Source organism: Dermacentor silvarum, chromosome 6, assembly GCF_013339745.2.
Source record: "Dermacentor silvarum isolate Dsil-2018 chromosome 6, BIME_Dsil_1.4, whole genome shotgun sequence".
In the NCBI taxonomy this organism is placed as follows: Eukaryota; Metazoa; Arthropoda; class Arachnida; order Ixodida; family Ixodidae; genus Dermacentor; species Dermacentor silvarum.
Genome location: NC_051159.1, coordinates 132047748 through 132074919, shown reverse-complemented (window position 1 = coordinate 132074919; position 27172 = coordinate 132047748). Strand labels below are relative to the sequence as shown.

Here is a 27172-nt window from a genome sequence, read left to right as displayed (position 1 = left end):
TATAAGCGAAGACATTGGGGACTTTATTGGTAATTATATATATATACACGGGATGACAGGGCCTCCACGTACACCAGCGCTCACTGCCACGGCGCTTGCTTATGGGGCGACATGCACAAAACAGGGCCTGTTGGCCGGGGCAGCCAGTGCTGGTGCACCGCAGATGCATAGCAGATTCCTCTCTCTCGCACACGCTCGTATGGCATCCAAGAAATCGTCCACGCAAGCAACGACGTCATCCATTGTACAGTCATCGAAATACAAATTGATCATTTCCACAAAACTTTCTCTCTCAATCTGTCGCAGCAACAGCTGAATACAGAACACCTATGACAACCGAGTAAAAAAAAATAGAAAAAGAAAGGACTACCCAAGCGAGGAGCCTCCAGCAAATTACTGCCGCAAGTACACACTCAATGGAAAGATTGCATGGGCTAAGGCGCAGTTAGGGACCAATGAAATCGGCATGCCTTCACAACAAAACACCTGGCACTTTGAATCAATTCGAGGCTAAATTATGGGGAGGAGAACAGCTTGAAGCGCTGCTTTGAATACCAGAAACAATGCACCAGGGTTAAATTTCGCGCCCATCGCTCATGTCCCTCCTCAAAGGCAACAAACATTGAAAAGCTGAACGCAAGCCACTGAATTCTAAACAATACACATGTAGTGTATCAGCAAACTTTATCGCGACATAAGCGCGCAGCTGTATTAAATAAACAAGTGTCCTCTTTATTCTCACAGCATACAGCAGCATCAGGAATGGCAGAAAAAAAAGCCAAGACTGGTCTTCAAAAGAAAAAAAAAAAAAAAAAAAAAAGATTAGCTTGTACCTCTCACTAGACGATTTGACAGTTCCCTTCAGGCAACTGAAGGGCCTCACTGAGCAGGTGACTTGAATACACCAGTACGCTCGGCCCGCTGTAGCACAGTTCACGAGCAATGCTGCTTCAGTTCAACACTGAGGATCTCTAAACGAGAGCAACGCTGGTGCTAAACATAGCAATGCTACAAAAATTAGCCATTCCTTGGTAAAAAAAAAAAAAAAAAGTAAAGGAAGGGGCAGTAGCTGGGGGTCATCTGAACAAGGGAGAAAAAAACTGAATCAAGGAATAGGGCACTGTTAAAAAAAGTAAGAGGGCAGAGGGCAACGTAGGGGCAGTTTTTTGTTTCCTTTGGAAAGAACAAAAGTGGAAAAAGAAAAAGGCCACAGTGCAGGAGTGCTCTTGTGCCCTCCTCGTTTCTTTTTTCTCTTGTCCCTCCTACTTTACAGGGGCCCTGCGCAGCCGAGTGTTGTATCCAGCGGTCAGCATGCTACTGCTGGCAGGCACACGACTTCTTGCGGTTGTCCGTTGGGTCCGTGGGGGCAATCGTGATGGGGATGTTGTCTCGAGATGGAGACGGATCATTGTCCCCTTCACTCCGTATCTGCTTTTGTGACACGATGTGGTAGATGTCTGCACGAGAAAGGAAGTAACAGTGAATGCTCTGAGAACTCTCATGCTCCTAAACAAAAGACCTGCACACATCAGTCTAAAGACACATGGATGGTCAGAGGGACCTTCTGTGCACTGTTGATGTGGCATCTGAAAACCACATGCAGTAAGTAAATTCTGCCCTTGCCAACACTGCCCCATGATGACAAGTTAAAGCGTAACTCAGCCAACCATGGAAAGCGATCCTCTTGGGAACAAAGGATAACACAAAATGACACTAATTGTACCCTGAATTATTCAGGGGTGGGACAGCTGCAACAGATTTTGGAGCAGAATATCTTTAATTTGGAGAGATCTGGAGCAGCTTAACAAGTGTAATCGCTATTTTTGCACTAGTCGTTCCTTTTTTGGATTTACTCCTGCAGCACTTTTCAAAACTGCCTCACAGTTGCCCTACTAGATCCAACTTCAGAGAGCTCAAAAGACTGCCATGTTCTGCTTTCTAGTGTCCACCACATACCGTGCAGACTCTTATTACAGTTCGTATAATTCAACTAACAAATAGCTCGAGCAGCATTTTATGACCCATTGTAGTGGAAGACATTCAAATTGAAAACTCGCTAATCGGACACCTTAGTACACAAGACGGTTACTAAAATTCCGGTCAAACACTACGGCGTACACAGCAGTGTTGCGGAATGGGCAACCCCATTCCATTCCAATCCGGGAAATTAAAACTTGCCGCAATTCCATTCCTTTCAATTCCTCGGGATGAAAAAAACTTAGCCCATTCTCACTCCGGGAATGGCCAGACAGTTCAATTCCATTCCTGTAATTCCTTAACGTAGGAAAGGCATCTTGATAGTTTTATAGAGTTAACGATGAACACATCATAAAGCTGATGTCATCAGACGCGTTAAGAACTGCAAAAATACGCAAAACACGTTACCAATGTCAAGAGAAAGTAGCTTGGTGACATATCTCATACAGTAAAACCACCCTACCAATTCCCATAGGGGCAGTTCTCCCGCTACCTATAGATTTTGCATGGTCAGCATCTTTTACCGGCTTGTAAATATTGCTTAAGCTTAACCCTTTCAGGCCTGGAGTCGTCAAATGACAACAGGACTTAAAATCGGAATTTTCAGCATGAAAAAACAACCGAAACTGCTTGTACTTTTCCCACATCATACTATTGGAAATGCTAGTGCCATCGCCATGGTTAGTCACATGACTCTACGGAGCCGTGTCGAACGAGGAAGAAGAAATGACAACAACCAACATGGCAGACACGCCGTCGGGTACGTACGCTTTTTCTTTTATAATGAATAACTCCTGCGTAGTTTCAGTTATTTTATATTGTCTAAACAGATTGCAGAGAACGCATGTACTTGAATAAGCGTCATTGCAAGGTGATATTAGTTGTAATGCTAAAATGACGACAAAGCGAATTTTTATGCTGACAAAAGTAGTGTTCGAGAAGACCTTATATTATGGCATGGTCAAGAGCATCCTTTCAATTAACAGGTGCAGAGCTCCATCCAGCGATGAAGGCTGACATTATCTTTGGCTTGGCTTGCCAGCCTCTTGTTGCGTGTACTCACGTTCACGCTTTCTTTTTAGGTGTCGAATCAAATTAGATGAAACTCCGACTACAGCATGTTTGTTTTCTTCACGGGTAACTTTAAAAAAAAAATTGTTTCCAATGTGCCATGTTGGCGGACTTACTGTGTGCGTGAGCCGCTGGGCACAGGAGCCACATTCTTTTCTAGGACAACATAGTCCAAAACAAGCCCGCTGAAGAGCTCGATAACGGTACCGACGCAGATGTGGGACAAATGCCCCAGAGTCATCCACGACCCGTCATAAGACACCGCGATGTTGCCCGGATTGTTCAAGTTTAGGTCCGCATAAAGTTCGCGAACCGAAATCGCACACTCGCTGGTCAGTTTCTCAGCAGCGCGGGTAGCGGCGGGCATCAGCTTCGTTTTCACGTATGCCTGCCACGTTTTTGTATGCAGGCCGCGATGTGTAATATTCATTGTTGCAAACACGTCATTTAGAGCGGTTTGCCTGTTTCCCGTGGCCCGCATAGCGCGCGCGGCGAGCACATTCACGCTGAACGGATTCATATTTTGGTCTCCATCGACGCGCGGCGAACTCCACCCCGATGTCACGCCGCACTGTGCACACACAAACAGCAGCTTGACGGCAAGGCCATATTCCCGCTCACCTTTGTCAATTTTCACGTCGCCGTTGCAGATTTTGCAGTTTGCAAACGACAGCAAAGCATTCACTAACTCCAAGCTCACAATTGTGAATGTTGTAGTTGTAGCATCGGGCGGGGGAGCCGCGGCACTGGCGCGTTCGGTGAGGAAGTTTTGTTTTCGTTCCATCGCTGGAAGGGATGACATCTGCTTAAGTTTCACTGCAGCTTTTTCCCGGATGTCTTGTAGCTGCGGAGCTTGCAGGATTTTCGTGTCGTGGCGCACACGGCCGCTGCCCGCGGTGTTGTCGGTAGCCGACGGGTTCGCTGGGCCACCGTCCGATAGGCCTACCGCTGGTGGATCGGCCGGCTCGGCCGGCTCAGCGATCGCACCAAGCACTGCCCGTCCATCACCTTGGGCGTCCTCAGTTGTCGTAGGACGCTTGTTGAAGTTTTCGGCCAACGACCGCTTTATCCGCTTCCCAAACTTATGCTTGCTGCGGAACTTCTTCAGTTCTCGAGCCATGACTGCTTGCACCGTCGGCGACAGACAGAAAAACAAAATGGCATACGCGAGTGCGCGCGACAACGCCGTGAAGCAGACGATGGAAAAGCCGCTAAGCTAATCAGATGGCGCGCTGCGCAAAGCAGCCAATACGATCGCGCACTGGTACCTCACGATGACGCTTATTTTCTAGAAAGCCAATGAACAAGGACAGACTGGGTTGGCGGGAAATTGAAGTTGAGGGGCCGCTCTTTCAAATGAGACCAAGATGGCCTCGATAGTGCGTCTGCAACGGCTCCTGTGCGCGATGAGAAAATGCGGTTTCGGCGTAAATTCTGGCACAGATCCAGCTCAAACAGATTATATAAATTAGTTTTGCGGCAAAAATAATGATAAGTGAAGCTAGAAACTTCGCAATTTAGTGCAAGAATGGTTCTAGATTTCGAAAATGCCAGCTTCAAAAAGGATTTTTTCGCAATTTTCGGTCTTTCAATACCCGTGTCCCCTCTAAACTGACCGATTTTTTTTCTCAGGCTTTCATTCGAATTTTGTACAATTCGAATTTTCGTAGCATCCCTGCGGAATTCGAATTAACGAGCTTTTACTGTATCTGGTTTCTAATCTCACCAAGGGTCACCACTAGATGCTTGCTCCTTTATTGCCCACAGGGGTGCGATTGCACCTGTACACAAGCACGCGCTAGTATATATAAACAATGCCACCTTATGCGAACGATGCTGCCATATATTAATGCATTTCTTTTTTTTTGAGAATTGAAAAATGATTGCCCCTCGTTTGGTGACGAACTGAAGGATTACTGCAAGTTTTTGACTCATTTGGTTTTTCTGATGGGCGCACAACTATAGAGCGTTTTGTGTGTGTTCACATACAAAGTTTGATTATGGTATGGACGTGCGTGCCGGTTGCTATTCTGCATGCGAGTCTCGCATCGATTACTTTGATGCAGACTACTGTGCCGAATCGGATGCAGTCAAACCCACTTATAATGATTCCAGATATAACAATATCGGTTATATCGTACACACTGCAGTGCATTTATAATTTTACAACCCTGCCTATGAATCGGCATCACTGTCGTTTTTGCACAATTGTCAGGGGAGGTGTATGATAAAGGGCATGCCAAGGGGTGTACACTCGCGCATGCGCCAGTGCAATATCAGATGCGGCGACGGTGTCTGTCTCGCTCTTACACAATTGTCCGTGCAGCACCACATGCATTACGTCTGTTTCAACGATTCGGATTTGGAACAACCATCTATGGCCTTTCACCATGTAAACAATGGCCGCTCAAGTGTTCCCGTTGACGCAGCCCGAGTCAGCGAGAATGCTGCACCGCACGCTGCCGCCATGCACTGTAGCAAAGGATCGGCAGTTACTATGCCATAATCGGGAGATGACGGTTCGTGGTAACGTTTTACCTTTTGAACATCTCATTCCTTTCGCACTAGGGGCATGGGTAACATAATTTTACGGCCCTTGTATGGCTCACAGGCAGTCATAATGCTGAGACCATTATGCCCAAGACCTTTGCAGAACGGTGGCATGCCACAGTAGTTTCCGAAGTTTACGCTTCCAGTCAACTACAGCAAGTCGCTCCCTTGTGCAGAATACAGTCGTGTCCCACCGGTAGTAAAATACATCACGAGCTTCACAATAATAATGGCGACTGCGCTTGCAGTTTCAGAATGACAGGTGATCGGAACCGGGAGCTGTTTTGAAAGAGCTATGAAAGAAAGATGGACGTTTCTAACAGAAGTTTGCAGCTAGGTCCCGGGAATGCACTGGGAACAAAATTGAAACTGAAAAATCGTTTTCAGAGAAATGTGCTGCACAACTTTCACTGCTGACCCCAGCTTCAATGCAGTTAATTTGCGAGTCCATATGTAATGAACTACTGGTATAATGACAATTTTTCATGGAACTATTGAGTTCTTTATAAAGTAGGGGTGTGCAAATATCAAATATCACTGAATCGAATATTCAGCGTTCGAATAATTCAATTCGCAAATCAAATATCTACTATCCGATTTTTTAAATATTTGGTGTAGAGACTCGCACAGTGTCACGGGCGCGGTGTCACGAGCGCCGTTGCTCCATGCCATCCGAGTGAGCGTTTCACTTTGTTTTCGGCGCAAAAGGAGCGCAGAGTGCACTGCGGACGGCCCGCTCCAACATCGGCTCGGTGCGGGGGATAGCACACACAGTGCCCGAACGCATAATTCACAGAATGGCACCGCGTCAGCCGGGGCCCGCCTCTGTCAGCACAACGTTTCAGCACAAGGTTCGCCCGGGTCAACAGGACCGATCGAAATGATAACACGACGTGGACAGAGGGAACGGCAACATAAGCAGCGCATATTACATAAAGTGCAAAGATCAGGTCAATTAGCCGCCGATAGGCACAAAGATCAGGTTGGGTATGCAGCAACGAACCTCACGCCACTTCAACAGCCGTCAATCTAACCCACATGCATAACCCTGGAATCGTACACATGATGAGCCACCCATATAAACATACTTGTGGCAAGCATTCTGCGACAGCTTGCTGCCCGTTACTACATCGACCAGCGGCGAATGTTTGTCACTGCCACACCGCCTAGGCCATTATTAGGCCGAATCAATGCCATTTCGTCGGGCGTTGGCAACTAATGTTACGGTTTGGTTCAATCTCGATGCAGATCTATTCACAGTAGCCACGCTACACTTGGACAGCCGACAAACCGCCTCGCAAACAAAAGCAAGTGCGCAGGATGGCAGCAAGTTGTTCACGGCCGCCATGTTTGCCACACACGAAATGGCGGTCTCTCGTTACCAGCACCGTTCGTAGAAACTTTTTTTTGTAGCTTCGAGCAACCCATCACAAAACTAGCTTTAGATTTCATTTAAACGGCAGGGGCGTGTAAATGTCATGACCTGGTTGCATACAGTGGCTTGATCTTGCTGCGACCCTCCAGATTTTAGAACTTTTGACAGGTGGCAAATCGCACCGAACCTGACAATGAAATGGAGCGGACGGCACCTGCTCTTTAATGTCAGCGCCGGCAACACCAGTCACGTGACTCGTGGTCCTTTTGTATGTTGTGCTGATCGGCCTTACAATACCTTACCTGCCATAATGTAGGGATAGCCCTACTGCATTTCGTAGAAAAACTGGAAAGCAAAACTTTCTATGAAAAAAAAAAATAATAATGATTGCCGCAAAACACAGGTCCACTATTAAGCTCAGAACGTTGTTGGTATTCTGTAGAACATATCGTGGGAAAAAAAAAAGCACTTGATTCTATCAACAGAAATTCTGATAAAATACATTTCCAGACCTTCATAAACAAGAACAGAGCTGTAATCAGTGCTGGCACATTATATTTGGCATTCCCTTTAGAGTAGACCGTACTGTATGTCTTGATAACTTGCTAGGTTCTTGTTATGCAATGCTAGGAGACTTCTGAGCAAGTGCAGCACGGTTTTATTTGAAAAAATTTGTAAAAATTAATATTTGTGAAAAATTTTTCGATATTCAATTCAATATTTGACCTTTCTTTTTCTTGATTCAATTCGACATGAACTCTACTATTCGGTATTCGCACAACCCTATTATAAACGGGTTTGACTGTATATTCCAGTGTATCTACTTTTTTTTTTTACCAAGATATTAAATCCACAGTAAAAAAAATTTTTAAGTGACCCTCAAAGGGTGAATAAATTAAATAGAAAAATTTGAATATTGAAGTTCAGAATAAACATTCCTTAAACCCAAACACGAACATTTCTGCCGAGGGCAACATGCAATGAAGCATGCACTGTGTGCGTATCACATTGCTGGTCAGCTTTCTCATCACAGTTTACAGACATGGAGCAGCACAAGCTGCGTATCCTATGTGGTTGGGCCTTTAGAATAATCTGGTTTTACTGCACAAATTATCAGACTGCACAAGCACTTTGATGAAACAAAATGAAAGACCACCAAGAGCAGCATAAAAAAAAAAAAAAGCTGTTGCCTCACCTGTTAATATTTGATGGAACGCTGCTTCTACATTCGTGGAGTCTAACGCAGATGTTTCAATAAACGAGAGCTTGTTTTTCTCTGCAAAGAAAGCAAAAACAATACAGGATAAGGCAACAGACAGACAAAAAAAAGTTAGGAGGAAGCTTTCCCTATTCAAATACAAGTAAAACACATTCTTTTACAAGGCAACCACTGCACGAATTTCAACAAAATTTGTTACATTTGAGAGAAAAATTCTAGCTACTCTAGGAGATAGAATTTCGATTTAGAGCCTAGAATTCCAACATTGAGAGAAATTGGCAAGTATCAAAAATTTGAAGCATGGAGTTTAGATGTACAGTCAAACCATGTTATAACGAAACGAGATGCAGTCAAACCTGGATATATCAAATCTGAAGGGGATCACACAGAAGTTCGATATATACAGTGGAATCTCGATGATACCGATCACGGCTAATACGAATTTCCGGATGATACAACTTTTTTTTAGGTCCCGGCCGAGCCCCATTACTTTGCAACGTGCTAGAGAACGGTTGTTACGAATCGATTTTCGACCCGCGTCGGTTGATACGAATAAGCGCCGCCCCACCGACGGCCGCGAAAGAGAACAGCGTGCAGTCGCGCGTTTTCCCTTTCTCTTTTAGTGCGGAGGCGCGGAATCCGCGACTGGGCGCGAGGAGTTTGAAGTGGTGGCGCTTTTGATGCTTTTGTGCTTTTCTTTTTGACTCTTTGCTCGCTCGGCGGCTGCACTTCCCCACGCGTGGCCGCCGCAGCAAGCGAAGGTTCGTGCGGTCTATCGCTTCAACGGGAACTGAGCGGCGTAAGCACAGCGCATACAAAGGTCAGAGCCGTGTGGAGATCGCTTTCAAGATACGGTGCGCGCGACAACACCGACAGCCGGCACAGGTGCAAAGTACAAGAACGCATTTGTTGGCAGAGTAAGAGCCGCCCCTCCCACTCCCTCCTTCCCGTGCTACCTTCCCGCTTTGCTCCTTTCGCGTGGGGTGATTGCGTCGCCAGTTACCCTTGCGCTCGGTTGCAAGATACGCATTTGGTGCCGCAGCACAGCTTCGCCCCCCCCCCCCCTCCCTCCCTCCCATACCCCCACGGCCTTTCGTGCAACAGAAGTCGCGTTTGCTCTCCGCTGTGCGTTCGCTGTCCGTGAAGGCGCGCGTCGTCCCCCGCGCGCTTTCACTCGCACACACGGCGCGCGGTGACTACTTTATCGCCCTTGGACTCGTGCTGCACGTCTCATGCTCCTCCTCCGCATCGCCCTCGTTGATTTCCTCTCCCATCGGTGGGCGCACCTCGTGCTCGCTACCGCCCTTGTCGGCGAGATTTTCCCGCGGAAGCCGCAATTTCGTCTCACGCGGCTGCATTGTAAGCGGTATGCGTATACATGGAGTTCTATGGGAGGGTAAACGGGAGTAGGAAAATGCCGCGTTGTAGCCAGTTCTGCACTATAAACAGTTACGTTATAAGTGGTCTATACTGTAAATGCTTTTTACGTACGTGTGCCTGAAAGAGTTCACCTCTCGACTCTTTAATTTAGCTAGTTTTAATTGTGTTTCGATGATACGAATTTCCGCTAATACGAATTTTTTTCGTGACCCCGTGAGATTTGTATCATCGAGATTCCACTGTATAGGTAATTCGATATACAAAATAAAAATTTTATACAAAAAGTTGCAAGGGGATTTTACTGCTGTTTGTTTTGTGTGCTATATGAGGGTACGATATATAAGAGTTCGAGTGTATAACGAAACAGTGGATATAACAATTTAGGTGAAATTCCCTTCGAAATCCCCACAAACATTCATAGATACAAACTCGGGCTCCCCTTTCAAATTTGTTATAACGAGGTTTTACGGTATTAGGTGCAGTTTGCAGAATTCCAATATTTTTCATTGTCAAGGAGTAGTAAACATGATAGTGAAATCTCGATAAAACGAACTTCAGGGGAGCGCGGTAAATCGTTTGTTATTCTGAAAGGTCGTTATAGTGAAAGCCCCAAGATTAACCTTTCTGCCTCATCAACCCATCAGTTTATTAGTTGTCACCATTTGAGCTAGCCACAAAAACGTCGCTGTTGGCTCTCAGCCCAGGCTGTTGCTATTTTCCATAGATTCTGCGACTATGCACCATCGTAGTACAGCATGAGACGCATGCAAAACAGACGCCTAGATAACTACTGACAAAGAAGGAAGCTCTATGTCGCCTCCAAAGCACAATCTTTCTTGTTTGTTCTTTTTTTCACATTCCTTGCCATGGACACCACGACTTTCTCACTCAAGACAGACACCTGAATTATTCCAAAGCGCAAGCGCGTGTAAACGACAACGTCCAGAAAGTGCAAAGTGCGATTGTGTGGCATCCCCGCAAGTAGGGAGGTTACATTTCTCCGCATGCGTAGCTATAGCTAGTATGACCGCACAAAGAAGCACGAAAGGACAAGAGGCGCCTCCGTTGCTAGGCGGCACTTGTCTAGGCAGAGCATTCGCTCACAAAACCCGATGCGTCGTCACCTCCACAGTAGACAAAAATCTCCCACATTTTTTTTTTTTTTTTGGCATGCGCTGTCTAAGGTTTTGCGAACTTATGTGCCATGGCGTCCACTTTCTGCACCTCATCTGCTAGCTTACTGTTTCGGCTGCCGTGAAGGATACATGGAAATCAAAGAATCCCCCCCCCCCCCACACACATTTTGGAATATTAGTTCGTAGTACTGAGGTGTTAACATGACACGGAAACCAAATAACAATCGTTATTCTGAAAAGTTCGGTATTCTGAAGTTCACAGTACTGAAATATTTTTACATTAAAAATATAACATGTCAGCTGGGGATTTCTGAAAAGTTCGTTAATGTGGTGTTCGTAGCAATGAAGTTTCACTGCAGTTGGGTTTTTTGAAGTTTTACAATATTCAAGATTTCTGGAAGATTGACGGCCTAAATAAAAAGTTTGCTGCCTAATTTATCTTTTTCTTGTAAATGCAACAAACCTAAATTAAAATTGGTGCAGTGGTTGAGAAAAATTATTTCTCCATTTCCATGTATTTAGATAGCTCCCGAGCTAAACCTTCCTCTTAAAGCGCGGGTACAGTCCAGCGTGCCCAGCTGCGGCCAGCAAAGTGACGTCACATCGGCAATGCCAGTACCACCAAAAGTTTACACCCTGTATACCTCGGCACGATGAATGTGGCACGTAGCAGCGTGGTGATCAGCTGTGGCCGCAACACGCCATATGCCGCTAGGCACGATGGCTGTGCAGTGACGCTATACCCAAGGGCGTCAACTTTGCACTGGTGTAGCGCAACTACACCGCGCATGATGCATGCCCGCGTTACACCGGACTATATCTGAACCTTTATGGTAGTGACTCTACTACTTCAATAATGAAGTGCTTTAAACTGGTAATAAACCAGTGTGTGCAATCAATAACAATAATAGTACTATCACAAAATAAAAGGCTTAACACGAACAGAAAAGCATGGCCTGCCTTTTTCCTGAGGATGCTCTAAGTAAACCGGAGAGAGTGCTGCTAGACAGTGGCCAAGCCAGTAATCCTTTGAAAGAGCTCACTTCACATACGATGCACTACATTCAGATGTAATTTGTCCTGTGACAATAACTGTCCTTTGTTATTTTTCACTATGTTTTCTTCTTTCAGATGTAAATTGTAGAACATACGGCAATAAAGATGAGCGCATCACACCGTATATGCTGTGTATTTACGTGTTATTGCAACTGTAGCTTATCCTTGAAGTTAAGCATCTTTGTTTCTGAGGAGCTGCTTCTAGTTTGCTTTCAAAAAGGCCCAGCATACTTTTATACAGTGCAGCATCATAACTTTTAAACAAATAAAGCACAATTCATTGAACTTCACCATTGTAGTCGTGCAGAAGGGACACTGCGTTCCAAAAACAATATTTACAGTGGCTAGATTTTCTTGGGCTTTACTGAGTTAAAGAAAGCACAGAAAAGACAAAATTCTATCCTAAGGAGTAAAATTTTAGTTGGCCTAGACTGCCCACGCGCCACTCCATCCTACCATTTAGTTCAAGGCATCATCTACAAGGTAGTGCCACAGCCAGAATATAAATGATTATATGTCTGCTTACAAATTAAACCTACTTTTCGCCACTGAATCACTCCAAGGACACTTCATAATGACAGTGGCGTAGTCAGAATTGGCAGGCAAATTATAGTCTTCTCCCACGAAACTCCAGCAATTACCAGACTAACATAATTGGTTTTCTGCAAGGGCTGCTTTAGCAAAACGGCTGACAAGCAAGTTAGTTGCAGAACAGCTTCCTAGGAAAAACAACTGGCAAATGAGGCCTTCAAGCAAGATGGGCAAAGGTTTGGTACAAGTGCAACACATCGAAGTGAAAGAACACTAAACAGGTCCTACAGAGCCATTCTCAATGTTCACGTTGCACATTAAGTGTTAAAATTACAATCTCTCCAACTATTCTAACAAGCAAAATGTGCCACATGCTTTAGTGGCTGCTTGCCACAAATGAAGTTTGTAGATTTCAACAATGGTTTTACAAACTCCAAGTAAAATCTTGCCAACGTTTTAATAATACGACATGCAATCTTCAGAAATTTTTTTTTTAAGTGCCTCTTGAAGTGAACAAGGGTGGACCCAATATGTGCCATTTTCCTGGGCAGTCTTCATCGTACTGGTGTACATAATGTGAAGACACTATAGATGTGCAATTACTGCCGGGACATGAGCAATTTGTCAGATCACCTCCCACAGTCGTTGCTCAGGTTTTCACTCGAGTGTGTGTGTAGGGAAAAATGTGTTAATGTGGGCACAGCAGGAAGCATGAACATGACACAGGCCCAATCACTGTTTGCACAGTCAGTGAATTCCAAGAGCACCATGCCTTTCTCTGCCAGCTCAGGAACAGTGGGTTTGCAGGCATAGCATGTTTTTATAAGCAGCGTTGCTTACCTGCCAACTTTGATGAACTTATTGCAAAATACCTAGTTTTCAAAGCTCTCTTGCGATTATCATAATGACACCAATATTTTACAATTTATTTGCATCTAGTTAAAGGTACAACTGATTAAAAAAGAATAGAAATAGTCAAGTACCAATTGCTCAGACATTTTTCAGACCTGCTCGATTTCCTGTCCTACTTGATGCAGCCGCCAATCCCATTGAAAAATTTTTATAACAGCAACCGAAATTTCAGCCACAACTTTGTGTATCTTGCTTAGAAGTATGGCTTTCCTGCCTATTTTGAGTACTGCTACTGTAAATTTGTGGCGCTTTATGAAAACTGCTGTCAGCAACAGCTAATCTGATCCATTCCAGTGGCTAGATCGAATTCCTGGTTCGAGCATTGTAGATCATGTCTCGCTTTCGCTTGCCCATTTCCCTGAACTTGGCCTCATGCAAACTTAGCCTCATGTGGATTACAGGCAATCCCACTGAGGCGCAAACGATTAGCAAAACAGCTTTAAAGGCTTCAATATTTTCATTTTTATGGGCTGTAGTGCAATTAACACTAACCAGCAAAGGCCTTTGCTTCATCAGTAGGCACAGCCCGAAGGTGTCTGAGGTCATTCTTGTTGCCCACAAGCATGATGACTATGTTCTGGTCAGCGTGGTCCTTCAGCTCCTTCAGCCAACGCTCCACATTCTCATAGGTCAGGTGCTTCGCTATGTCATACACCAACAGTGCACCCACAGCTCCCCTGTAGTACCTGCATATAGGCACAGCATACATCCAACCATGAAGCAACACAGCAAGCATTCTTATGCACAGGAATGATCATTGCAATGAAAAGAGGCTTCTAACTTTAGTTGAGTAATTATACCACCGGAAAAATTTCTGTGGCAATGAAAGGAAAGCTAAGGGGCTGGAGCTTTAGCACATGTGTTGCCACGCCATGTAGTTCAGCAGCGTTTGACAGCACTTTTCGACTTCTCAGAACAGACGCAGCTTCCACACGAAACAGTTTCGTGTTTGCCCAGACACCATTAAGAGAAAATAGGTCAAATTCAAGACTCAGTGTGTTCTGCCTTATTTTGTTCTTGTAAATAAGGTGTTCACGGTTCACATGGATGAAAATGTGGGACTTTTTTCAGAGGCGCGTTTGACGCTTTCCCTTCACTGCCACAAAAAGTTGTCCACGAGTATACCGAAAATACAAAGGGTTATAAGAGTATTTTGATGCAAAGGTGAAAAGTGGATGGAAAAAATTTAGCAGTATCATGTGTAGCATTGCTATGAAATCTAGAATAGCAGTCATAGGTCTCCATGCCTAAAGAGTGCATACAAGCAGGTATGCACCCGATTTTCACTTTGAAGCAACCAAGGACCCTTACGCATTCTCATACTAGTGTCGAACCCGGATACAGTCAAACCTCGATATAACAAACCTCGATTTAACATAATATGCGATGTAACGAACTATTTATATTTCCCCATCTTAGTTCTATTCAATTAACAAAACCTCGATATAACAAAGTTTTTCGCTGCAAGTATGTACAACTTCGTTATATCGAGGTTTGACTATATTGAATCTGAAGGACATCACAAAAAAGTTAGATATATAGGTATTTCATGCAAAAGTTTTCAAGGGGATTTTACTGCTGTTCGTTATACCAATTATTCGTTATATGTGGGTTCCATATTGTTATGAGCCCGGGTTCAACTGTTATGAGCAATGTGCCCTGTGCCATCCTCAGATTTTAAAACTAATGTCTGATTGTTATAGTAATAATCTGTGCACTGTTTTACAAGGTTCAGCATTTGCTTCATGGTAGATTACCCCCCCCCTAATGTGTAATCCGGTTCAATTCCCACTGGGGGCAAAATTTTTTAGCATGTTGATACACAGCCACGCATGTAGCATGTTCCCATGTTTAAAAAAGTGGTATATAATACCAGCGTTGTTTGTCATTTGCTGCCCCTGAATACAAACCTGAAACTTCTGCACATGTGTGATGCTATGATGAAATAAATAGGCCACATGCTAAGAGCTATAACAAAAGCAGTACGTACACTCCCAGAGGTTAACTGATTTATGGGGAAGCCCTCAGAACACATACCATAGAGAAGTTTCCCTTCAGATGAACAAGCAAGACATCTAGGAAGGCATTTGCAATGTGCACAATGAGCACCTGTGTAAAGCTGCATTCTGCACATTAACTCAAGTCGAGAAAGATTCGTTAGTTTTAACATTTTTAACAAAACCCTATTTATGTCAGCATGTGTTTAAAGCATGCAACATCACCAATCATAACCTGCCAAGGCTATGATCACTTCATAAATGAGTCCTGGTAAGTGCCACTACAATATGTTTTTAGCCACAGCACGACATCTTGTTTTCTGCATATGGCTCAATAAAAAAAAAAAAAAAGACCTACCAGTGTTTTAGAATGACCTGTACCCTAATCAAGGTGTCTAAAAGCTAGAAGTTTGAGAACCACTTCCAAGCATACTTTATAACAGAATAAGTCACAAACAGCAGACAGACTCTACAAGCCTAGTACATCCTGCGAAATTGGTCCTATGTAAACAAGTGTGTGGCGAAATACCAAAAAGTTAGAAACACTGTATTGGGTCAGGGACCCAACTTTCTTTTAGCCTGCTTTTACCTGAACGTGCATCTTCAAAAAAAAAAAATTATACTAACACTGCCAGGGTGACCCCCCATCAATGTTAACAAATTAGCATACAACTACACTTAGCAAGCACATACACGAGGCCAGATTCCAATTGCAATTTTATAGCTCTGCTTCATTCAACGTTGCAAAGGTTACAACAGGGATTCTCAAGTTAATGAAAAAAAAGGCTCATTGCAGCGCTCTCAAATCGAACAAGAAACCCAAAAAATGAACTTCAGCATATCAAAAATTACAACTCTATCCAACTCTTTGCAGTACAGTAAAATCTACGTGCCACACCAGCAGGCCATGAACAAGAACTAGATTGGCTCATCTATTGTTGACACCTAATCCTCCCACACACCAGCTGAATGACAGGATTGTACAAATAAGAGGGTGTTTCTAGGTTGACCAATAGGAACTGTAGCTTTTATTCCACTACACAGTTGGCTTTGAATCAAATTTGGCTACATAGATAGGCAAACATTGAATCCGTACTACATTAAATTGTCCTTATACAAATTCCGTAATGTTCTTTGTAGAGCACCTGCACGGGCCAATTTTTTCAGCCCGGGCCCGATTTTACATCGGGCTGCCCACCCGAGCCCGACGAAAGGTGTTATGGCGAGACCCGGGTCCGGCCCGGGACCGGAAATAATCTACATTACCCGTCCGGTCCGGCCCGCCACCCCTTTTGCCCTAGGCCCGAGCCCGACCCGAGACCAAAAAAGACCACCGAGTGGCACTAAAAAAATAAAATAAATGAAGAGAATGAAATTAATTTATTCTTAAGGCATAAATACGTCATATGCAATTATGAACACCATTTAAGCAGTCTGAACGCAAATACCAGCTCGCGAGGTAGTACGAATGACCCTGCAGAGCAGTATCGCCAGCAGTTTCCAACGGCGTGACTTTGATGCGGCCCTATCCACTTCTATCAATCTAGTAACAATTACATTGATTAAGTTAAGGAATACAATGGCATCCTTTGATTTCAGGAGACTTCGGTCTTTCGGTTCAAACAGCACAAAATACAACGAAATAAGAAAAGGGAAGAACACCGGAGTAGCACTGCTAGCTTCCAGCTGCGCCTAGGCAACAGGTTTTTCAGAGTCGAGATGCGCGAGGATAACTTGCTGCACGTTACATGCACACCACCAGAAAGTCCAAGCCCAGCCTGGGCCTGCGTCGAAATACCCGATCCCTGCCCGGGTCAAAAAACCCATGCCGTGCCTGAGCCCGGCCCAAGCCCGTGAAAAAAACTGCCCTACCCGGGCCCGCGCTTTTGGGTAAGCCCGAGCCCGTGCAGTGCTCTAGTTCTTTGAATGCCAAGTTTCAAAGAAAATTGCAAGCTAAAGGCCCAACCACAAGGAACCGATTTTCGACGGATTTTCGGCGCCAGGCCGGCGGCACGCGGCGTGGACGCTCAACGAGGTTTATTGACAACTCTCAACCACAAGAGGAGAGTCTCGGCTTCGACGTATTTCAAGCGTGGCGCAATGTGGCCAGATCCTTGGCCCCAATTTAGCCAGTCAGTTTTGCAATATGTTGCGCTAACAGAACAATTGTTTTTACTTTATAAGGACTTGTAGTTGTAAAACTTGATAAAACATGTCCGTAGCTCTAGTGCAGACGTATACAGTGCTTTGCTGGTTGTCTGTACTGAAAAATGTAGCACCATTGACATAGCATGGACAGCATCACCAGCAGCTTCTGTTCCTAGCAAAATACCTTCCACTAGATAATGTGACGCGTATATTGTATAAAAAACGATATCCACTGTCGAACGTTAAACATGAACGAGAGCTGCGATACTTGTCGAGCTGCAGTGCACGGCTACCGACAGCAGACGACGGTTGTGCCCGCATCGCAGCCGACGGCGCCGCTAATATCAGCGCATTTTCTTCTTTGTGTATAATTATTGCGAAGAGCGACAACAACGGTGAGAAAATATTACGGCTTGTGAGCGTCGGTCATTCATTCCGAAGCACCGTCAGATTTAGCTTTCGAGTGAGCCGGAGAAGGCCTAGCGTCAATAGCGCCGCCGCCGAACGATCGGCGGCGGTGAGGCTGCTGTCGGTGCCAGAGTGACCACTCCTCGGTCACCGATTGGCCACTTCGCTGTACGACTGCCGCATAAATGGGTCCTGGTCCCATCCTGTCTACGGCAAGGAAATCTCGCCACTCGCGAACGAAACCGCCATCGAACAGCAGCCCGCGAATGGCAAACGGCGAGTTGCTGTGCCAGTAACGTGGACAGGCCTTAGTGTGCACTTCGGCGTTCCTTGCATGTCCCTGTCTGGAAAGAGTACACCACTATCAATGATGCCGTACAAAGCTGCACCATTTGCAATGGCCGGAGCACACACGAGCGATCGGCTGCTTAGGACGCGGACGAGGCACTCGCGGACAGCAACGCAGGCACTCGCGGACAGCAACGCCGGAAGCTCGCTTTGTAAATCGCCTCCGAGCTCACTCACACTGCGGGTCCTGCCGTCTCGGAGGCCACTGTTTGCTTCTTGTGTCTACCGCCACTTCCGCAGTGGGCGTTGAAGTCTCGACTGCTCGGTCTTGCGGCGCCGAGCAAGCGTGAACCGGCGGCGCATTGTTCTCAATGCCGCCGGCCGCCGCCGAGTGACGCCGGTTGGCGCCGAAAATCCGTCGAAGATTTCTCCCTTGTGGTTGCGCCTTAAGGTTCCACACTTTACCCCATTTAAATTGCCCACAATGAAGGGGGGCAATGTGTTGGCGCACGTCACTTCCCACTTCAACTAATCGCAATAAGTTGGCTCTCTACAATGCCACAGTGATGGCACTACAGTGTTCATAGCAAAGGATGATGCAGCATTTTGGAGGATCAAACCAAAATGCATGGGAATAACTGAGTAACGAGACTGCGAACTGTGCATGCACATCATAAAGCTATTTGAAAGGCTCGTCACAATGTTCCTGTGCCAAAAATCTCGAAAGTCGTGCCTTCCTAGGTGTTACCGCGTGCACTGTTGTATTTGGCAGTTCACTTGTGGTCTGTTTTTCTGCTACTCATCTTAGTCTACTTCTCTATTGACCCTTTTCGCAGCGATCCCGTGGGCACTGCCATGTTTGAGCAAGTGGTGATGCATCCATTGCTTGCCTCAACTGCCTCCGTGTTTACAATGGATGTGCATGACACCAGTGCGGCTTAGCAAGCCTCTGTTTCGGGAGATATCGTAGACGGTGACTGGGTGGACAACATGAAGCTTTGGCCACAGCTTCAGAAAACATGCAAAAGCGCTTTCGGAGCCAATTAAGCTACGTCCAAATAGTGCGAGCAGCGTTTATGGCGCTTGTTCTAAAAGCGGGCCTAAATATATGTATTCCAAGCTATCCAAACTTTCCGCTCATGAATTGAATCAGGATTAGTGTGTTTTGCTCTTTGTTCTTTATTTGGCAAATATTTTGAAGCAGCTGCTTGTCATATTTCTGACTCAGTAACGTTCATCGGTGCGGTCATTATCCGATTATTTTCTGCCTAATCGCTCGTGGGTGTGCCGAGTTGCGATAGATTTGTTCTTGCTGCGCACAAGGCTTGACATGTAGCCGTTCTGTACATTGTAATGCATTGTAGCAAAAATGTATTATCGCTAGTAACTCGTTTGCTCTTGTGGAACGTCATGAAACATTCAGCTTCGACCATTCGAGCTCTATTGGTGTAGTCTAAAGCGCACATATATTCAAGTGCGCACCCATTCACTTATCCTTGACACGTTGGCGACAGAGTGGGTGCAAGTTTCCGTGCCAGTCGGGGTAGATGTGTGTAGTTACTGTGCACGAAACTTGCTACGACAGGAAGCGGCGCTACTCCCTTTGTCATTGTTTAACGAGCGTTACTCACTCGTGTAGGTTAATGGTACAACATTGGCAGATGAGAAAATTTCTTTATATTCTAGGAAAGCCATACATCTCGAAGTGCCGGTAACACGTACAGACAGTTGCAGCAGCGGTTCCAGATTCATTCCATTCCTTAATATTCCAGTCATTATTTTTGCAGCCAATTACTGCACACGTCTTCAATACACATGATTCAATCCAGCATGATTGGAGCACAGTGTGTTAGTGAAAACAGTTGCATTTCCGACAGGTGATCGCATAGAAGCAGGGTAGGTTTCGTATTCGTGTGCTGTCGCAGAGGCCACGTGCGACGCACCACCGCAAGCACCATCTCGTTTCTTAAGAATAAACTGCTCCATGAAAAGGGTCAATATGACAGGAACATAGAGAAACGGTGTTGCACACCATAAAAAGGGCCAAAAGGGTAACTTCAACACTTGACATTTTCAAGTTATGTTTAGAAAAAAAAAATGATTTCACACTGAAGTGAAACGAAAAACCTGCTTTTCATGTGACCAAATATAAATGGGTTGTAGGGGCAGGGCTGGTACAGTGTTCTCACAGTGGTGACAAATCCTGTACTATGCTTACACTAGGTTTCTCATTTTGGAAACCATTTTCAGTGAATCTGACGTCCTAAAACATTTTGAAGCACTGTCACTTAATATTAGCTCAACATTTCCCTTCAGAATCCTCTTAAAAGTTTGACTTTAATGTAGCCTGCAAAGAAAGACACTTGTATTCCGCCCCCATGACTTCAAACATACACTGGACCAAAATCTCTGCTATATGATGCTGCCGGCTCCTAAGGGGCTTTATTGGTGCTGCTTTGAAAAATGCTAGCACAGTGCACATTCTTGCATCCTCAAGTTACTCTTGCTTGCTCAGCTGTAATACCTTGCGAGCAGGCAAAGCAAGCAACAGGACTTATCAGAAAAACAACATTGCTTCCCACTTTATACCAAGGTTAGCTTCCCCACAACTGCTGCACTGTCATAAAAGAGTAACTCCCTTCAGCTGCTGCTGCAACGAATATTAAGGAGACCTATGAGGAAATCCTTGAGCTCAGCACTGCACTACAACCTATGTTTTGGACACCTCAACCAATGAAAGTTTGGAACAAATCTATCCTGAGGGACAAATTTCACCAACAAGGTGAAGCAAGGGGAATAACATAGATAACCGATTACAGGCATCTCGTAAGCATGTGGTGTACATTGTTTACCAGCAAGTGGTCACAATTACTATCAGCATGAACAAAACTGATATACAAAGGGTTAAACGGCAGAATTATTTAAGACACTAGCAGAAAAAAAAATTGGTGCAGGCGATTTTAACTTCATTTAGCCCTCGTAATCGAATGCCACCAATACTTTGTGCGAAGACTGAATTTTCTATGAACTTTAGCGTATGTCATGAATTCGCAACACCCGACACTTCTTCCAAAAAATGTTGCACACATATTGCACAAAAAAAGAAATGAGTGAGGCCTGTTCCTGGCTTAACTTGCGAAAAGCTTAATTTTGTACTAAAGATGACCCCATATTTTCTGAATGGGCAACATGACCTTTTGTGGTAACCTATGGCTGTTGAAAATATTGAAATCAGTTGGCACTTTTGTTCAGACTGAAATGCACATTGAACTTTGCGCACGCAGAAACCTGTCCATCCTTTGTATGGTTGACATGTGCTGTTGACGGCTGGCCAGTGTGCAGTGGAGTCAGTGCTAACGCAGGCTGCAGGCCAGAGGTATAGCCAGGGGGGGGGGCACACTAGACACGTGCCCTATCGTGGCCAGGGTAGTAATACGAAAATTGCATTCTCAAGCTCACTACATACCAGTCGTACTCTCTCGGATTTAAACAATACAATGAAAACTTGAAGCATGAACTGATGTTCTTTATGTTCTGGACAAATGTAGAAAATAGTTGACGTTGCACGTGTGAGCTCCTAGTCATCGCAAGCCCAAACAATGGTTTCCAGCCTCCCGCTATTGCTCCTAAATGGCACCACATCTCAGCACTGGAAAACATTGTCACAAACGCGTGACAGCCGGCACTTGAGCCAGCAAACATACTCCCAGGGCATAGGCTGCACTTATTTGGTATGTCGCGAATTTGCGACGATTGGCTTTAAAGGGTTAAGCTACTGCATATTACTGAACCTTAGAATGCATTTAAGCACGCTTTTACTTGCAAGCAATACTCACGCGCTAGTGATAGCACGGTAGCGTTCCTGGCCTGCTGTGTCCCAGATCTGAGCTTTGACTGTCTTGTTGTCCACCTGGATCGAGCGTGTGGCAAACTCCACCCCGATGGTGCTCTTGCTCTCCAAGTTGAACTCATTCCGCGTGAACCTTGAAAGAAGGTTGCTCTTGCCAACACCAGAATCCCCTATCAGGACCACTGCAAAGGAATATTAGAAGCAGTCAAGGCCAAGTGTGTACACACATGTCAGCCAATAGTTTCATCAGTAAATTTCTCTGAAATACATTTATCTGCAGTTAGGGACTGATTTTAGAGAGGCCAGCTACAGCAAGCTGCTCTTAAAAGTGGTTGAGGGGGCTGTTGCATTAGAAGCTCGCTGCAGTTGAGGAAAGCAGGATTCTTACTCTCAATTTATCACCTTTGGAACTACTTTGACTGCACAATGCAATGTTCAGTATCATGCCACATTGTAGCAATGGGCATTCAAACATGTCAAAGCAATTCTGATGTCCACTCTGCAAATGTACTCGGCAATTGTAAGACACAAAGATAACAGTGACAGAAAGGGCACCAGCCTGCAAGATTCTTTTGCAAGTCTGCACTGGCTTCCTTGACCCAAGTTTGATAGCCCCAAAAGTGATAAACTCAGTGATCTGCTATGAATGCATTTGAATTGGGTGCATACATGCTGTCAGCATATTACCATGAAAAGATGCAGCCTGAAACAGCAGTGATTGTGGCAATATCTTGTAACACGGTCCATCCAGAATCCATTAAAAACATTCTTGCATTGCCCATTTTCTTGACAGAGAAGGGTTAAAACAGTCTCATTAAGACGTGAAATTGTTACGAAGCAGCCAATGAAGTTTCATGTTGCAATAAGAGTTCCACACACTGTTTCAACATGGCCACACCTGCCAGCACAGATTCCTAGCTGCATCTTGGTATCAGAGCTATATGATAATGGTGATAACAGTACATTAGGCTAGGTACATTAACCCCATCCCAGGTTTCACAGAATGACTGAGAGCCACATTTATGCAGTTGGAAAGGATGCATGCATAATTTACACAGGCAGCACAAGGCTGGCAGTCGTCACCATATTGCTGCTGAGCAAGATGCAACCTTAGATCAAGTGCACAGGCTAGCAAACTGCCGGCATACTTTGCAAATATTGCTCATGAATGTTCCTGGCCCACATAGAATGGTACTTCCAGAGACTAATTTCTTTGTACTGTATAATTATGCAAAGGGCAGAGGGGATTGCATTGCTGGAGATACAAGGTCACTGTGGATGTTGATCCTACTAAATTGATAGCTACAAGGTGCTTGCACTGCAGTAACAAATTTTATTGAGTTTACATGCCAAAACCACAATATGATTATGATGCATGCCTTAGTGGGGGGGACTCCAGATTAATTTGGGCAAATGGGGTTCTTTAGATGGACCTAAATCTAATTACACTAGCATTTTTGCAATTCGCCCCCATCTAAATGCAGCTGCCGTGGCCAGGATTGATCACACGACCTCAAGCTCAGCAGTGCAACGCACTGCAGTGGCAGCACAGCAAAATCATTCTGGCAAACCACACATGTATATAGTTTCACAGAAGAAACGACGGTGGCAATTGTCACTGCTTCACGCCATGCATTGATGTGAAACAACGGAGTGTGCAGTAATACGATTGGTCATACTGTTTCTTTCATTAGTGTTTCACAACACTTGCAAATTTGATATTTTTATCGTTCTTGTGTAAAATTTGCTATACGAGTATACAGTAAATGGCGACAAGTCCAGTGCTATAAACATGCCAGTCATACATTTGATATTTGCTAAAGCTGGCACAGTGTCCACCTAAAACTGCTAGCAGTCACATAGATGGCTTTATGACCCTTTTGCAAAATCATTACTGTAGGATGCTGAACCTTAAAGCCCACTTGGCATGCAGAATTAATGACCATGTTTTAGCATAAATTTTGATGAAAACAAGACTTCATTTCACCCTAAACCTTATATAATCACTGTTTCGATGCTCTCAGATTTTCGGCACACTCACCACTCTTTAGAATAAATACAAGGGGGACCCAAAAATAAACAACTTTTCTGGAGTAAACAATTTGATTCACTTTTAAGGGAAAAACAAATTAGTTGCCTTCAAAGTAGTCTCATTGGGCTGCTATGCACTTGTCAATTCATTTTTTCCACTGTTCGATGCATCCTAAGAACTCAATTTGTGATGCTGTCAAGCTGCTTTTACAGCCGCTTTATGATCGAAACACTGCCCCTTCAAATTTTTTCCCGCCTCACGTGCAATTCCTCAGTCAAAATTTGATGGCATGCACTCTAATACTTATGTTCTCTGATATCGCATCAATTGTCATTCGGTGATCTAGCTTGTTAATTTCACAAATCAAAACATTTTTGTCCGTCCTACTGGTTGATGGGAGACCATAACGATCATCTTTAATGCTCATTCTGCTAACCTTGAATCAACAATAGCAGTCATAGACTTGGGTATGGCTCAAGGCTTGTTCCTTGAAGGCTTCTTAAAGCATTCCATGAATTTCCATGAGCATCTTTTCCAAAAGAAAATGATTTATGCAGACGCGCTGCTCCTTACGATCGCACATGATGGTTTCACAGACGTGTTTAACCTCTCCAAAACGAAGTGATGCACAGATTTATTTGCTTCTACAATGGCTTTCGTCAAGGCACTGGTAGCAGAAGGCGTTTAATGGGGGCGAAATGCAAAAACGCTTGTCTACTTAGATTTAGGAGCACGTTAAAGAATCCCAGTTGGTCAAATACACCTAGTGGTAGGACATGGAAGTACACCCATGAGAGGTGTGAAAACGAAAGTTCAGTTTCTTCTGAGTCCCCCTCGTATGCAACCACCCACAGCATCACATCCCTGCTCTACATCCAACCATGCAGTAGCAAGCCCTGGGCACAAATATCAAAGTGACTGCAGAATTCAAAATTAGATGCAAACAGTTATATGCCACAAAATTGTGACTAAACTCCTTTTGGTGACATAAGCAATGACCATCAATGGACTCGTCCGTAAACCCCAACATTTTAAGCGCACCCATATTTTAGCAGTTAACAAAAGAGCACACAAGTCGCCCTCTGCATTTATTTTAATATACCCCTCGCCTGTACATGAGCTTTTCTTCAGAACAGTATTAACTGTTGCATCTTTTCCACAATTTTAATATGAAGACACTGTTAGCCTTGCTAAAAGGAAATGTCCGTGTGCAAGGAGCCACACACCAATTTCGACACAGCGTAAGCAACTGAACTTTATTGGCAGAGCTCAAGGCTCAGACTGACCATTCGCCGTGTTGCAAAAGTGTAAAGCCCGGTGTTACAGTGGACAAGTGCTCCTTTATGTTGGAGTTCTTTCAGAAACTTTATTCATATCACACATTCTAAGGCCAGCATCACTTCAGGCGAGTGCAGTACCAAATCACGGGAGATAGCACGCTCTGGCTAGGAAAGCCTTGGTGCGTGCAGCAGACTATAATAGTGCTTTCCACGGGAGCAATACATCTTCACTGGTCGCCAGACCATGAGAATGTGGCAGCTCATGGAGCTACAAGCACTGATAGATGTGACGAGTTCAGTAAATCATTTGTACCGTGTGGGGCCTGCTCAAAAGCCAATAAGCTTAAAAGGCAATATCAACAGCTGTTGCTCTTCACAGAGCATTTCACAGAACAGGCAGAGAGGTCGCGCAATCTGCCAATGAGCACTAATGTAGCCTATATATATATATATATAAACAGCTATGTCATCCTTGTAGAGAACCATGTTGTGCAAAATTTGTAATATTGCCTACAAATTTAATGGCTTAATTATATCACACCCAGTTACTTGTCTATTAATTCACATCTCCATATTTCACAGCACGCTTTCGGGTCAGCCGGTTATCGGTCTGTCCCGTGTCCCGAACACCGGCTGATTAACACGTAATGCGACAAGAAAAATGCTGGCGTTGCGTTGCTGACGTAGTACCTGTTATCAGGAGCGATACAGCTGAAATTCCGGCGCTGCTTTGTGGGTGTAAACCTCAAATCTTAAACCGCATCGGAAGCTCGACAGGGTAGGCAATATATGAATTGGTACTGGCGGCCGAAACGACACGTCTCATCTTCGTTTCACCCATTACGCAGACACTGCATACGGCTCTCGCACGGCGTGGTGGGTGGCAACGCCAAAAGATCTTCCTTCCGATATGAACCTTGCCATTGCGACGTACTACCGCCTAGACAACGAGCGAAACCGACAACCGTCCCCAATGTTTTCCTTGACGTCGCGTCCTTGAATGAGCACAGGGTATGGTGCGGTTTCCCGGTCGGCAGCACTGGGCCAATACTTCACGAGACGAGCACGGTAGACTGAAGTCCAGAGAAAGGCTGCCCACGGCCGCGCACACGCACGTACTATGCAGTCATCTTCCGCTCAGGATGACATCAACTCGCAGAATCGCGACACGCACACACGTCAAAGCGAGCCGACTGAACTAGGCTTATGGACGAGTAGGCGTTGCACATCGCCGTTAGAAGACTAAGAAGAGCATTTGGCGAGATTCTTGTTGAAAGAAACGCGAAAAGAATGTTGCAACTGTGCTTCAGCTTAAGAGGCAGGTGCTGCTGTAGCCGAAAAATGTCGTGACACGGTCAAACAGACTGCCGACTACAAACGTCACTGCCTACTGTCCGCCCCACTCAAAACACCGGGAAACGGCAGAGTTAAATTAAAATATCCGGCGAAAAGTCAGGCGGCGAAGTCGCGGATGCCTGGTCAATAAATCCGCGCACAAAAGCTCTTCTGAAGTTGAGGAAATAAAACTTGAACCGCAAAATTAAGCCTATGGAAGCCTCACCCAGTTGAAACGGACTAGGTAACTCCGGCAAACAGGGACAGGTACGAAAGTAGCTATTTGAAAGCGCGGCAGAAGTACACAAATTACGCGCCGCAGCTAACTAGCACCGGCAACCAGAGCATAAAATTGGCTTACCTTTGAAAAGATAATCGTATTCATCATCTTTATTGGCCATCCTAAGCCGCTGACTCCTGTGCCCCACTGGCGACGAGTGAACAATGAGGCTGAAATCAGCTGCAATAAATATCTCGCGACGAGGAGGGGCCTCTCAAATCATAAAATACACTCCGGACGAACGCACAGCGCTTCGGTGCCGGCCGATTATCACAGATATAATACCCTTCAACAACACCCAAAACACCAAGATGGCTGCGCGTTCGACGCCCCCAGATTCTGCGCAC

General features: G+C 44.9%; 1 protein-coding gene across 1 annotated transcript; it reads right to left on the bottom strand.

Annotated features, from left to right (window-relative positions):
• Positions 1-27172, bottom strand: LOC119456019 (ras-related protein Rab-11A-like). Its single transcript, XM_037717611.2, has 5 exons — positions 26907-27172; positions 21885-22080; positions 13700-13893; positions 8169-8249; positions 1-1457 (listed from the first exon to the last, which is right to left on the bottom strand). The coding sequence occupies exons 1-5, from the start codon at positions 26944-26946 to the stop codon at positions 1315-1317; spliced, it is 654 nt and encodes a 217-aa protein (XP_037573539.1). The 5' UTR covers positions 26947-27172; the 3' UTR covers positions 1-1314.

Bases quoted from the DNA above. Each gene is read 5' to 3' on its own strand.
- LOC119456019 (XM_037717611.2), bottom strand. From the start codon at position 26,946: ATGGCCAATAAAGATGATGAATACGATTATCTTTTCAAAG. The intron at 13,894-21,884 runs GTGAGTATTGCT...GCCTATATGCAG, and splicing joins TACCGTGCTATCACTAGCGC to GTACTACAGGGGAGCTGTGG. The intron at 8,250-13,699 runs GTTAGTGTTAAT...CTTTCTTTGCAG, and splicing joins TGAAGCAAAGGCCTTTGCTG to AGAAAAACAAGCTCTCGTTT.